This window comes from Arachis stenosperma, chromosome 5, assembly GCF_014773155.1.
Source record: "Arachis stenosperma cultivar V10309 chromosome 5, arast.V10309.gnm1.PFL2, whole genome shotgun sequence".
Lineage (NCBI taxonomy): Eukaryota > Viridiplantae > Streptophyta > Magnoliopsida > Fabales > Fabaceae > Arachis > Arachis stenosperma.
This window is the reverse complement of record NC_080381.1, coordinates 139218960-139234590: the sequence shown is the minus strand read 5'-3', so window position 1 is coordinate 139234590 and position 15631 is coordinate 139218960. Positions and strand designations below refer to the sequence as shown.

General features: G+C 33.4%; 2 protein-coding genes across 2 annotated transcripts; one reads left to right on the top strand and one right to left on the bottom strand.

The window, feature by feature from the left end:
* Window positions 1-1597: 1597 nt before the first annotated feature.
* Window positions 1598-3828, top strand: LOC130982602 (pentatricopeptide repeat-containing protein At5g42450, mitochondrial-like). The gene has a single exon (XM_057906641.1). The coding sequence runs from the start codon at window positions 1921-1923 to the stop codon at window positions 3529-3531; it is 1611 nt and encodes a 536-aa protein (XP_057762624.1). The 5' UTR covers window positions 1598-1920; the 3' UTR covers window positions 3532-3828.
* Window positions 3829-4342: 514 nt separating this feature from the next.
* Window positions 4343-7052, bottom strand: LOC130981951 (deSI-like protein At4g17486). The gene is made up of 4 exons (XM_057905726.1): window positions 6523-7052; window positions 5601-5862; window positions 5054-5121; window positions 4343-4911 (listed from the first exon to the last, which is right to left on the bottom strand). The coding sequence occupies exons 1-4, from the start codon at window positions 6655-6657 to the stop codon at window positions 4615-4617; spliced, it is 762 nt and encodes a 253-aa protein (XP_057761709.1). The 5' UTR covers window positions 6658-7052; the 3' UTR covers window positions 4343-4614.
* Window positions 7053-15631: the final 8579 nt, after the last annotated feature.

Sequence of the window (15631 nt, the reverse complement as noted above, 5' to 3'; positions counted from 1 at the left end):
AACGAGCCAACATGCTAATCTATTTAACTCTCTTTTTAAAGTAAAATATAATTAAAATTAATCTAATAAAAATTATAAGAAATAAAAATTCAATCATTATTCAAACACAATTTTTTCATAATCTTTTAAATTTTTTACGTCAATAAAATTATTTATCATAATATCTATTCTCAAATTACTACAAATAATAAAAATATTTATTTTAAATTAATTTTCCACAACTAACAACTTTAAAACAATCACAACATTTACTATACAATATAAGACAAAAACAAAAACATAGTTTTGTGATAAAAAAAATATTTATTTAAGAAACAAGGCCACATATATGTGAAAATGCTAAAAAAACTAATAAAAAATAAAAAATAAAATAAATGAAACAAATAATCGAAAAAAAAAAGATAAAGGCGCGTGTTTGTAAATCATAATTTTATTTTTGTGTGTATATATCACCAGTGTTTTATTAAAAAAATTTTAATCTGATAGTTGGTTCGTCTCGTTCAATTTCGATAAAATTTCGCAAGTTTGACAATGTAATTTGATGAAATTTTTTTAGTTTTGCAAGCATCATTTTTTAGCAATTCATTTCGACTTATTTTAACATTCTTATTAAAATTATATTTTATTTATTTAAAATCAAAATTTAATTTTGAACATCCTAATTCCATTAAATAATACTTTTTCTAAAAGAGTCTCTTTAACATATATCTTAAATAGGATATTTTAAATACCTTTTAAACACATTAATATTAAAGAGATTGCTTTGTATTTTTAATTAATTTTTAAATATATATTTTAAAATTATTCCTCAAAAATGATAATTTTATTATTCTAAATTTAAATTTAAATTTTTAATATTTAAAACGATCAAATAACTTTAATTTTAAAAGGACATTTGTGTATTTTAAAAATTAACTAAAAATATGTATTTCCTTATTAAAATTAAATCATATTCTTAATTCAAATTAAATAATCTTAATTTTAAATGATATTTTAGTCTTTTAAAATTAACTGTAAAAAGATATTTTTATTTTTTTATTTTTTTATGTTTTTATTATAATAGTTCAATATCAATTTTAAAATAAAATAATCCAAAACGAAAATAATAAAACAAACCATTCTCGATCCAAATAAATTTTAAATAAAAAATCATAAAATTATTTTTTTTCTTTGATTTATTACTATTTTTTTTGTTTACCCAAACGGTATTTCCCAACCCGACAGGTTAAAGACTAATCCGTCGTGGATCTGAGCTCCATTTAAGGGTCAGCGAGCTAACCACTCGAACAACCCAAGTTGGTTGATTTATTACTAATTTTAATCCACTACAATTTTAAATAAAAAATTATTCCAACTTAAAATGGGTTTGCGACCCAAAAAAAAGTGTTTTGATGACCCAATATTGAAATACTACTGGATTTAGCCCAAAGTAAAACAAAAATCAATAAAAATATTTTTTCTCTTTCTTCACATTTGAGAGCATTCTAAAATGGTGGTGAGGCATGTGATGTAGTGACAAAGATAGATGTTTGCCCCAAATGAAGTCACACTAGGATCGAATCACATTTGAGAGCATTCTAAACTTGTGGTGAGGTATGTGATGTAGTGGCAAAGATGTTTGTCCCAAATGAAGCCACACTTGGATCGAATCCCAGTGGAGCTGCCAGGTCGGTGTGTGTGTGAATGTGTTGTATGACCAAAAATAAAAAAGTGCTTTTAAAAGTTAAAACTTCAAAGACAATCTTTTACTCCATTTATTTTTGGAGCACTAAATGGCGTCCCCCCTCCTTTTTACAACAGAACATGTATTATAATTGACAAAAAGACAGTTAACAGAGCGAGCATCCAACCAAATTCATTTGATTTGAGGGAAACAAAACATAATTCGTGGTTACTAACAAACCTTAACTTCCACATTGGATGAAGACTAATATGAAAACCATAGTTTCTGGATTATCTATTGCTCCTCCTACATGGATCACACCCCATGTTGTTTCATATGGCTATCTGACTGGAACCCACCAAAAACATGCCATCAAGCATGGAACGTCACCTGTAGAAAGAGTGATTCCTCTGTATGGCTCAGGTTTAATCACTTTCCAAGTTGCCTGTCACATGTTTGAGGAAATGTCTGACTTAACTGTTACATCAGCCACTGCCATAATTGGTGGCTTCGCTAAACGGCACTGCCATGAAGAAGCTGTCTATCTTTTCTCAAGAATGCTTGCCTCGACAATTAGGCCAAACGAGTTCACTTTTGGAACTGTGATTCACTCCTCCACTGTACTTGGAAATGTTCATCTTGGCAGGCAGCTGCATGCCTGTGCAGCAAAGATTGGCCTTGGTTCTCATGTATTTGTTGGTAGTGCTCTTCTTGATTTGTATGTGAAATTGAGTACTATGGAAGAAGCACTGAAGGCTTTCAGAGATACCCAACATCCCAATGTGGTGTCTTATACAACTATGATCTCTGGATATTTGAAGAGACACATGTTCGAAGATGCCTTACGCATTTTCTCCGAGATGCCTGAGAGGAATGTTGTCTCTTGGAATGCAATGGTTGGTGGCTGCAGTCAAACAGGCCATAATGAAGAGGCTGTGAATTTTTTCATTGACATGCTTAAAGAAGGATATATACCTAATGAATCTACATTTCCCTGTGTAATTTGTGCAGCTGCAAATATCGCGGCCCTTGGAATTGGGAAAAGTTTCCATGCTTGTGCAATCAAGTTTCTGGGTAAGCTTGATGGGTTTGTTGGTAATTCACTTATCAGCTTTTACGCAAAGTGTGGAAGCATCGAAGAAAGCCTCCTAGTATTCAACAAACTTCTTAAAAGGAACATAGTTTCTTGGAATGCTTTAATATGTGGTTATGCACAGAATGGAAGAGGTGTTGAAGCAATAAGATTCTTCGAAAGAATGCGTTATACAGGTCCTAAACCCAATGAGGTTACTCTTCTTGGACTACTCTTGGCTTGTAATCATGCTGGTCTTGTTGATGAAGGTTACTCATATTTCAATCAAGCTAGGCTTGAGAGCCCGAATTTGCTAAAACCTGAGCATTATGCTTGCATGGTTGACTTGCTTGCTCGCTCTGGACGCTTCACAGAAGCCAAACATTTCCTTCAGAGTTTGCATTTCGACCCGGGAATCGGATTTTGGAAGGCATTACTTGGGGGATGTCAAATCCACTCAAACATGGAGTTAGGGGAGCTTGCAGCAAGAAAGATATTGGCTTTGGATCCTGATGATGTGTCTTCATATGTGATGTTGTCAAATGCACATTCTGCAGCGGCTAGGTGGTCAGACGTGTCGATGCTAAGGACAGAGATGAAGGAGAAAGGGTTGAAGAGGATTCCGGGTTGCAGTTGGATTGAAGTCACAGGCAAAGTTCATGTCTTTCTTACTGCAGATCATAGTCATACTGAAAATGAGGAAATTTATGTTCTTCTTGGAATTTTCTATGAGCACTTCAGGGAAAATGAGGCTTCCGATTTGCTCAACATTCATTGCAATTTCAGTTCAGCATAATAAACAATGGAAACAATTGAGTCTGATATAGGATTTTGTATGCTACAAAGGGTTTAATGTTAATTTCTTTCAGCTTGTAACTTAAGTATTCTTTCATTTGTTGAACAATAATGAAGTGCGGAAAAGTCTGGCAGGGAAATTCAGAGGTTAGTGAGAATAACAATAACCAAAGTTAATTGGTGGGAGAGATTTATTATCATTTTCTTGATGGAAGTCATTTTGAATTTCTAAAGCTAGCTTTCATGATTTAAGGCCATGCTTTCTAGCTACTTCTCAAATTTAAGCTACAATATTTACTGTAACATCCACAATTGGCAAATTTCTTTGTATTTTACCAAATTATTTAATTTCATATGCATGTACCCCTTCCCCCTTGAAGCTTTAGAAGCATTAGAATTAAAAGAATAAATCTTTCATATGAATAAAATCTTTTAGATCATAGTTAAGTCTTTAGTATGCATTTGTCTTAAGATACTGTGCTACAGAACAGTTAAGCTGTATTGTTGTCCTTTTATCAATTTAGATATACTAATTAATTAATTAATATCTTGTTCAATAACTGTTTTGTAACAGGATTTGAATACTAGGCGTGCAACTTTCTCTCATAATGTTGATGGAAATGATGTGGTAATAGATTCTTGCTAAAAAAGAGAGATTATTTATTATAATTTTTTATTAATAATACAAGTTCGTAGATAATAACTTTTGTTTCGGGCAAATTCATCTTAATGAAAATATTACTCACCAGTTTTCACTTTTTTCCTGTTAAGTTTCTAGAGAGCCCCCCCAATCAAGGTGAAAACATACTGAGTGTCCACGTGGAATTATAGTAAGATAACAAAAAGTACTGATTAAGAACATTGCATCTATCTAAGTGAGACTTGAGAAGGAAGAAAATATCATAACCCCCTTTAGATGAACAGTGTCTTAAGAGGGCACCAATAGAAGATTTGAGTTGAACAAGAAACCGAAAATTTTACATTTGATACACAATGAATAACATGTAATATGTTGTTTCCCTTTTCTGACTTACAGTTACAATTCACAGCTATTGCTTTGAGCCTTTCACACACACACACACACTCAAGAATCATGTGAAGATGAACTCCGTAGCAGTGCCTTGTCATCTTCATGCGTCGGTGGTCGTCGAGGCTCAACCCCGTTCTCATTCTCAGCTTCTGAACTAGTAGATGGTTTTGCACCAGTGGTAATCATATTTTTCAACCAAGAAGCTTGAAATCTAGGTGATGCTGATGCTCCTCCTCTGTTTGAATTAGGGGACTCTGGTGGAGCACCATTTCTGACATTATTGGTAAGACCTACAAGGAACCGTAATGCTACTTTGCTCGCCGATACAACCTCTGTTTTGGCTTGCCTTAACTGCAGTAACCGAAAATTGTTATCAGTATTTTTTTCTCAAACCATGGCAAAATAACAAACATGTTTTGATGATACAATTCCCCGAAATATTATCTTTGACAAAACACCATGTTATGAGTGGATTTTGAAATTTGTTTCTTACACGTATTGCTGTATTTCCAGCCACTTCCATAGCAGTGTCACCAGCATTCGCAAACCTATTAACCCAACCTGTCATGAAAAGTGAAAACCATTGAAAAAAAAACCAAGTTGAAGCAATATTCCACAACATGGATCTAAAACCTCCACCTCTCAGCGTATCAATCCACAACGGGAAGTGGCACATTATCTAGCCCTAGAATCCAATCAATCCGAAGCCACCTAAGTACCTCCTCACACCCTTCCCTAATATGAATTTTAACTAGATATTTCCCAACTTGCTGTCCCTATATTCAGAAGATAAAGGCAGATGCAACCCAAGCCAACAGCATTTCTGTTGTTCAAGAGAAACAACAGAAATGCAAACTAATATTTAAGTTTGGCACACAATTCTATCATGTTAAACTAATAAGAAAGTTAATGAATAGTCCTAAATATTTCTAAGGCATCTTTACTTCTAATACTTCTCATGCATATTACCGAATCATCTTTTAGCAACCAAAAAAACCCAAATACATATCATATAAGTAGCATTACAGTTACGTATTTACCTGGAAGTTTTGGAACACCAAGCCTCTCACAGAATTCATCGCAGAAGTGGTTGCAGTTTTTGGCCAATAGATCGTACGAACACCCAGGCCACTCTCTACTGAGTTCTCTTAATATTTGATTTACCTTGAAAATGGAACAGCTTGTTTTCCCTAGAACAATAAATTCTCGGTATGTGTACATTGGATTTTTTCCAGAAGGGCAACTAAAAACTCCAGTACCTTGCTCACAGAATCCAAATGACCATTCATCTTCACCATAAACCTGTGTCAGCAGAACACACAATCCTAATAAGTCAGCATGTGACAAAATAAAACACAGGTTTCCATTACAATTTTCCAAGAAAATATGTATGTGCAGCATTGAATTTTCCGACATTTTGCAAAAATGTAACCATTTTCCAGGATGTATGGGACACAGGTATGGCAACTTGGAGTCATAGCTTAGCTTTAAAGCATGCATGCATCAGTTATGGTAATCAATGTCCATAATCCATATCTCAATTTATTCTCCATGCTTTTACAGCCATGCACTCTACAGAGCTAAAGACAACCCATAAACACTTCACTCCCAAAATAATAATCTAATATGAAACGTCTAGAATTAACACCAAGTATTTCTCTAACAACCAAATTAATCCATAGAATTAAGAGCTATATAGTTATACTACAAACAAGCCAATCACAACTGTTTCTCAATCAGATAAGAATTACTAAGTAAAGATTAAATCTAATTACAAAACAGTAGTGAGTCACATATTGAGCCAATTACAATTCGGTATTAACAGTCTCTAATGAACAATTCAATTACTACACATGAATCAAGAACAAACAGAGAAAGACACGAGAAAAAAAAAAAAAGAGAAAAAACCAGATCCAATCTACAGTGACAAAAAGCCACCGACAAAAAGAAGAAAGAATTAACCTGAACGGCGCTGTGGAAGATGCCACCGAGACCAATCCCGTCCTTGAAGATCTTGTTGATCTGGACAATGGTGCTGTTCGTCTTCTCCGATCCACTATTCGTCACATCGTATATATGCAGTATCACATCCGTCATCTTCTTCTTCTTCTTCTTCTTCTTCACAACAAACCCCAACAAAAACTCTAACTTTACACAACCTCACTTCCCCTTTCTCTCTCTATACTCTCAGGTTCTCTCTCAGAAACGATTCGATTCAAGAATCATCCACAACAAAACACATCAACTACAACAAGTATTGTTCTTTCTCTTTCTCTCAGATTTGAATCGAAGCAAGATTCCTCCTCGGGATTCTGGAAAACCCTTTCAATCTTTTCACACACGAACTGCAATTTTAGAAAATTTTTCGCTCTGAATTTTTATATTTTTTAGAGGGAGGGAACATATAGAGAGAGAGAGAGAGAGTGTGTGTGTAAAATAGAACAAGGCTAAGATATCTAAATTGAAAAAAAAATTAAAAAAAAATGAATGGTTGAAAATACATTTTTATCCCTAATGGGAAGGTGAAATTACGAATTATACCCTTTTCTTTACAGCTGGCGGCTACAGTGGGGACGTGTTTGGCTAATGATAAGTTGGAGTGGGAGAGAAAATGTGGGGTCCCACTTTGGTCATGCAGGCCATTATTAATGGTCACACAAACAGTGCGGCTAGTGTTCAATGAAATGACGATAATACCCTTTGTTTTTTTCTATTTGTTGACCGTTGTGGACAAGGTTCTGAAAACCGAATCGGTCATCAAACCGCTCTAGCTACTGGTTCACTGGTTCATAGGTTCAACCGGTTGGACCGTGGTTGAACCGAAAAAACTGTTTATAATAAAATAATAAATAAAATATAGATAAACACATGAAAATATAATTATAGTCTAATAAACTTTAAAATATCATTCAAATTAAAAGTACACTAAACTAGAATGTTATAATCTCATTCGAATACAAATTCAAAAGTCAAAAAAAAAACAACCAATCAAACATAACATAGCAGCATCAAAATGATCCAAGTTTGTCATCATCAACCCTACCAAGTGGAATAAGGTTTTTTGTTGTATATCTTTCTTATTTTAGCTTAAGTATTTGATTAGGATTTGCTGAAACATATATTTTCTAGGTCCTGTCATTCACCCAAAAGATGAAATTCTAACCCTTAAATGTATCATCAACTCATCATCATGTTAGCAACCGTGGTTTCTAAAGAATGTACACCTGTGAATAACTAACAACCCATCTACAATAGAGCAGGATCATCATCACCGCCTTCTAAGATGTCCATGTTTAATCTTCATTTACATAATTAAACAAATATTTTACACCAAAAATGTAATGAGAGAATCTAAAGGTACCTCTCCTGCAGCTTTTTTTGAAACTTCCCCTTCTGAAGCTAGAGCTCGGTCGGCACATAAATGGGAATTAGCCACATTTCCAACATAAGTGAAATCATACATGTTATTGCCATCACTAATAATGAACTGTTCAAGAGAGAATTAAAATTAAAGAATTAAAAGACTTTAAGAAATTTTCTGGTAATAAGTTACATGTGCATATTGCTCTGTCCAAATCCCTCTTTGTTTCTGGAAGCACAAAGGTTTTCTATTATTTGCAACAGGCCAATTTCTTTCAATTCATGGATAATTTGAATCATCAAGCTATGTCCCACTCAAGATTAATTGTCCATTAATTAGCTACTGAAGGAGAGTACAAAATTTATTAGGGCACTCACTACAAATGCAGTGCAAAGCATAGCCTTCAGCAGAAACTCACATTAAGAGTCAGGAAGTATGACTGAGTATGCCATAGCATCAGCTACAAGGCTCTACAAAGCAGTAAAGTCAAGCTAATTGCTAACTCTTCTCATTCTACTCAGCCCAAAGGGGATAGAATATAAGAGCAGAGAACAGATCGAATAAACATTAAGCCTGCCTAAATCACGCAAAAACTACAAAAATGTATTCTATAGCCCATACTCAAATTGCTACTGAACACAAAGTACAATGATGATGCCAGAAACAAAGTTGCATACAGAAATTTCAAAGGGAGACAGAATTTCAAAGTTCACAGTTTTGGTGTTCATCATCTTGAATCACAGCTCAGTTTCAATTCAAAGTAAAATACCTCCAATCAGTTTGAGTAATCAACTAATCACACTACACAGTTTCAAAGAAAAATAAAACAATTTCAAAGTTTAACTCTAGGTAGCAAGTTTAAAACCAAGACTTTCTAAAAATTTGGGCAGCATTCCGGCAATAAATCGGACGTTCTCGGGTAGGAAAAGCAGCAAAATTACATATGAGGCGTGAAAGCATAAGTTCAGGCAGAAGCAAGTACAATTTCACAAGTAAAGTGCAGCAAGGTAGCATGGAGAAAGCAGCATAGCAGGAACAAAAATAACAGGACATCACCACACAACAACCAAATAGCAAGCAAAGTAAACAGGAACCAAGCACTTATCAGGCCTAGAATCCTGTAACCACAACCTAGCTACCTAACAGCATGCAAGCTAACTATCCTAGCAACCAAAATTAATCGACTAACTGACTAAGAACAACAAACATAATTAATTGAAAAGAAAGGAAACAGAGCACTGGAGACAGGGGAACCTGGAATAGGGCAGAAGAGATTGGTGTTGGAAACTGGAAAGGGAGGAAGACAGTGGCGCCGCCTAGTAGCAGTGGCGGCGACGAGCCTCGCGGTGAAGCAGAGGTGGCGCAGGCAGGGGGCAGTGGTGCCGAGCGAGCGGGAAGCGGGGCGCAAGGTGGAGAGGAAGGGTCGCGACTGGGGAAACAGACTGGTTGGTGGTGATGTGTGCAGGCCCGGGCGACAGTGGGGTCGCAGCGGTGGTTCGGTGGAGGCAGGGGTGTTGAGGGGGAGTGAAGAGAGAGGCGAAGGGAGAAAGGGAGGAAAAGAAGGTGGGTTGCGGCGGCAAGGTCGGCGCCGGACGGAGCTGGAAGCGGCGGTTGCAGAGTTCAGGAGGGTGGCAATGGAGGTTGGAGAGAGGGAGAGGGAACGTTGGGGAAGGAGGGGAGGAATGAGGGACGCGGCTGCGTTAGGGTTCGCGTCCTGGGGTTAACAAAGTGCAAAACGGCAGCGTTTTGCTGCACAGCAAAAAACCGGCCGGGTTCCGGTTCGGTTCGACCGACCGGTAACCGGCCGGTTCGTCGGTTCAACGCCGGTTTCTTAATTTTACGGTTTTTCTTATTGTCCGAACCATTTTAGTATCCGGTTCACGGTTCGACCGGTTCAACCGGCCGGTTCGAACCGGTTTTCAGAACATTGGTTGTGGAGGCAAAAGTATTGGTTAGTTGATGGACAATTCGGTCAGATAGAGAGGGAAAATGTGGTGTGGTTAATTCATTAATTAATGATTTTTAATGTTATTAAAATAAATGTTTATATTATAACTAACAATGATAGTGTTTAAGGATATGTATGGTGTCATTGGTGTGTATTAGTCAATTATTTTGGTGATCAATGGCACTGTCATGTCAACATTCATTTGATTAATTACAATTTCTTCAGTGTTAAAAAGGAGGTCATATTTGTGCATTGGGAAAACATATACATTACCACTTAAGACTTAAGAGAAACTATTGCATGTTCTAAAACATTTAGATTTGTTTTATACTTTAATCTAATAAGTAATAAGACAAAATATATTTTGTTTTTGATATTGTCTAAAATTAAATTGAAATTATGTCTAAAGTCTTACTATTATAAATTGGGTATAATTAATATTTAATATTTAATATTTTAATAATTAAATACCTAAAATAAGTTAATTAAATAATAATTAATACCTAAAATATCATATATATATATTTATTTTTAATATTGTCTAAAATTAAATTTTAATACTGTAATTGGAGTATAATTAATACTTAAAATTTTAATAATTAAATATCTAAAATAAGTTAATTAAATAACAATAATTAATACTTAAAATATTGAAAAGAAATTTTTAATAAATGTGAGAAATAAAAATAAAAAAATTAATAAATAATAATAAATATCTCTGATAATGTTGAAGAAAATCTTATGCCTTAAGCTGTTCAAGCTGTGATGTTGATGGTTTGATGAACTAAAAGGGATTAGGAATCCGGTGAAAACATTAGCAAGAAAAGGACCCGATGATTTGTAAGAAAATCAGCAAGTTAATCTTTCCACTTCAATGTGTTTGGTTCTTTCATGAAAAATGGGATTATTGGCAATGTGAATGGCTGACTGGTTGTCACATAATATGATAGACTTTTGAAGCGGCAAATCAATGAAATCCATTAAGAGACCTATATCCAACTTCTACAGAGAACTTGGCAATTGTAGTTTGCTTCTTACTCTTCCGGAGAGAGTTTCCAAGCAATAACCGGAAATGGAGTGACGAGTATCGGCACAGGTAGCCCAGTCAGCGTCGTCAAATCCAGTGAGATGCAGATTAGAAGTAGAGGAGAAGAAGAGACCAGTTGCAGGTCGGCCTTTTAAATATCAGAGTACGCGAAAAGCAGCTGAGAAGTGGTTGTACAGTCCAAAAATTGGCTCAAACGTCCCACAACATAAGAGATATCGGGTCTAGTATTTATGAGGTAAAGGAGTCCGTCGATGAGCTGTAAACAGTGTTGTCTGTTAAAATGGTACCAGATTCCTTTGAGAGTTTCTGACTATAATCAAATTGGGTAAAGAGAGGCTTGCAATCTAGATAACCAAATTTCCTGAGAAGGTCTATGGTGTACTTCCGCTGATAAATGTGAATTCCAGATTTAGAGCGTGCTACTTCCATTCCCAAGAAGTATTTGAGATCACCAAGATCTTTTATTTTGAACTTGTCATCCAAATTTTGCTTGATGGAATTGATTTCGCCAATGTCATTCCCGGTTAGAACCAAGTCATCAACATATACTAGAATGGCAGTGAAACTTTCAGATTGTTTCTTGATAAAGAGTGAATGATCATAAAAAAACTGCTTATAACCAGCATCCACAAGAGTCTGAGTAAGCTTAATATTCCATTGCCTGCTTGCTTGCTTAAGCCCATATAGAGACTTTTGCAATTTACAAACCAAATCTAGTTGTGACATAGTCAAACCCGGTGGTATTTTCATATAAACTTCCTTGTCCAAATCTCCATGAAGGAAGGCAGTGTTGACCTCCAGCTGTTTCAAATGCCATTTTTTTGCTGCTGCTAATGCTAACATTATTTGTAGGATAGTCATTTTGACAACTGGACTAAAAGTGTCACCATAATCGACTCCTTGCACTTGAGTGAATCCTTTTGCAACTAGCCTCGCTTTATGCCTCTTTATGGTGCCATCGGGATTGAATTTTACCCAAAAAACCTATTTGCAACCCATAGCCTTCTTGTCTTTTGGGAGTTCAGTGAGACACCAAGTTCTGTTCTGATCTAGAGCTGTCAATTCATCTTGTATTATCTTTCTCCAACATTCATGTGCAGCCGCTTCCTCATAAGTGCTAGGTTCTTGATTTGAGGTGACGGTTAGAGAAAGTTAGAGAAAGTGACTTATATTTTGGAGTTAGTTTATCATATGACAAGTGTTGTGAGGTAGGATATAAAGAGGTAGAGTTGGCAAAGTTGCTAGAGTGAGCTGTGTGAGTTGTCATACAATGATCATCCTTCAAATAAATAGGCGATTTCTTGATTCTTTTAGATTTTTTAGTAATGCAGTCATGTGTGATGTCAAAGTGTTGTAATGCAGGTGCATTGTTAGTGTGTGATTTGGTAATGGGTGCAATGGTATGTGAGAAAATTGGTGAGTGCATTGAGCTTGAGAAATGTTCATTTGAATCTGAGTGTGGTATGTGTAGTTGATTGTAAATGATGTGTAGATGGTGTATCATATTAAAAAAGATCAATGCACTGTGGAGTATGAGTGAGTACCACAGTCCACAGGAATGTCAGTGCTAGTGAAATGTAAAAATAGAAAATGAGTTTCATAAAAAAGGAATGAACTAAAAGGGATTAAGGGCTTGTTTGGGTGAGCTTTTGAGAAAAGATCTTTTTTCGAGTTATCTTTTTTAAAAGATTTTATAGAGAAGTAAAAGTAATTTTATATTTGGATATTTCATGTAAAAAGGTATTTTTATCTATCAATTATGTTTAGATATAACAATATAAAAGTACTTTTTTGTTTATTTATTACATGAAAAATATTTTTTTTTAAAAAAAATCGTTTAAAAAAAGATGTAAATTACAGCTTCTCAAAAAAGATCTTTTTTATTTTACTAGTGCTTTTACTTTTACTACTAGAAATTTGTCAAACACGTTAAAAAATAAAAAAAAAAGATCTTTTTTCATTGAAAAAATTTTTTTTTTTAACAAAATAATCACGGCCAAACATGCACTAAAAGAGAGAATACCCTTTGTTTTTTTCTATTTGTTGACCGTTGTGGAGGCAAATGTATTGGTTAGTTGATGGACAATTCGGTCAGATAAAGAGGGAAAATGTGGTGTGGTTAATTCATTAATTAATGATTTTTAATGTTATTAAAATAAATGTTTATATTATAACTAACAATAATAGTGTTTAAGGATATGTATGGTGAGTATTAGTCAATTATTTTGGTGATCAATGTCGTTGTCATGTCAACATTCATTTGATTAATTGCAATTTCTTCAGTGTTAAAAGGAGGTCATATTTGTGCATTTGTGTAGTGATATGCAATGACACCAAAGATAATAATGTCGATAATGTTTGGAAAATAAAAAAAAATCGTAACTTATTTTATTTAATATTTATTAATTATTGATAAATACTAAATTTTGACATTTTTTATAATTTATTTTGATTACTAAATATTTTCGAAACTATATATAATACTACTTAAGAAGAAACTATTGCATGTTCTAAAACATTTAGATTTGTTTAATACTTTAATCTATTAGTAAGAATGACATGTTAGGTAAAAATGAGTTTTGTCACAAAAAAAATTACTGATATGTTAATAATATATAATTCATACAATAATATCTTATATTAAATATTTAAATATTAGTATATATACTTTTGGTAAACCATAAACAATGAAATTTAAAGTAAGACTTTCATGTACATTACCTAAATGGCCAAATTTCTCACTACTAAACAAACATTATCGATCACTTAATACAATACTTAAATATTTATTGTTGCTAACATATATAATATATTGAATAGTAATTACAATCATTTAAGAGTAACACATGCTTAATTAGTCTCTATAATATGTAAATAAGGTGTTATTATTTGTTTATAGCTGCATTGCCAAAAAGATAGAGACGACCCTACTTCTTTTTATTGAAAACATGTTGAAGTGAAAAGAGAATGACCTCACCATATATATAGAAGCTTAATAGCTATACATACAACACCTCATTATATGGAATGTGACACCTCTTCAACTTGTCACAATTATTCAATGCACAAATGTCCCATTTACACATGCTCGGCAATTTAATATATATCAACATGTCACATCTTTCCCATTTATTTTTGTTCTCTTTTTTTCTTCTTCTTATTTTTAGCTAATTTTGTTCTTCATATGTGAACTTATCTTGTTTTGTTCTTTTTGGAAGTTGCTTACTTGTTGATGTTAACGGCTAAGCATAGTCATATATATGTTGTAATTGGATTACATAGAAAAAAACTAATGTAAATCAATTAACATAAGAAGATTTGATTAAACAGGTTATAGAATCTAATTAATTATTGCAGCTGTCAAGTCACCAAAAAAAAAAAAATTATTGCAGCTGTCATGCTTTGGTTATTGAGCTGCTTGCCATGACTTGAGCCTTTAGCAACTCCAAAAGTTAATGCTAGATCTTGATTAGCCTAATATTAAATTTTTTATTTTGTGACACTGAAATTAATTGGTCTCATATAATAATAATAATAATAATAATAATAATAATAATAATAATAATAATAATAATAATAATAGAGGCAGTGTAAAAAAGAATAAAATCCAAGCCCATGTAATCCAAGAAACATTTTATTTAACTAGATTTAGTTCAGTTTCTCCTGATCATATTTCTCACATGTATTATGTATATAAACATGTACATGTGACCAATATATTATACTATTATAGATAAATATTTTACATATTCTCTGCTTCTTCCATTTGTTTTTGTTTGATAGTGGTTACTGATTATTAGAGAAGCTTATATAAAAGGAGTGGAGTAAATGACTCTATTAAATATTAATGATCCACCCCACTTGCAAAATTAGCAGCATTTCACACAGTTTATTAGCTTTATTGACTTGACTGCACTGAAATAGAAGGGGGAAAAAAGTTGTTTGTTAAGTTATTAGTAATTTAATCTTTAAATGTTGACAAATGCAAAAAAAAAAAAAAAAAGTGTGGTACCAACTAGCCTTAGGCTTAGCTAAGCAGTAAGCACCCTTAAGTGGTTCAATTTGGAGACGGATAATGTTTTTTAGTTGTGTTTATACACTAGAGAATATTGTGCCAACTCAAATTTTATTTATTGTTTGATGGAATATGAATTAAATTTAAATAAAATTTATATTATATTTAATAGCAGATAAAATATCATAGAATAAAGAAATAACATTATTGCATAACTATAATTCTACGCAGTTTCCACAATTTGTTTGTAGGTGGTTCCACTTGAGCTTCTATATTTAATAGATTTTGTTAACATGTTTTTTATCTTTCTAATTAACTTTTTTTTCCTATTAGACCCAAATAGAAGAACCTTTCTATCAAATACTATTATTAGGCAGTGTTTGAAAAGCTGATCTCTTAAAGTAATGTAAAGAAATAAAGTTGGGCAGAAACAGGTAAATGATTTAGCAATTGATGGAAATGCTTCTTTGAAAAATTTAAAGGAGAACAAATCACTAATAATAATAATAAGGTTGCTATCTTTTGATAGAGCGGAAATTGCTCCTTCATTCATGGCCTCATGTATGATAACATTATTCTTAATGTTTTGTACAAGAAAAAGTAACTAAAGTAATTATCAGAAATTAGATTCATGATTTTATGACAACTGTTCATCTTTCAACTGAAGCAGAAGAAGGTTATACTTATATCACAGACAAG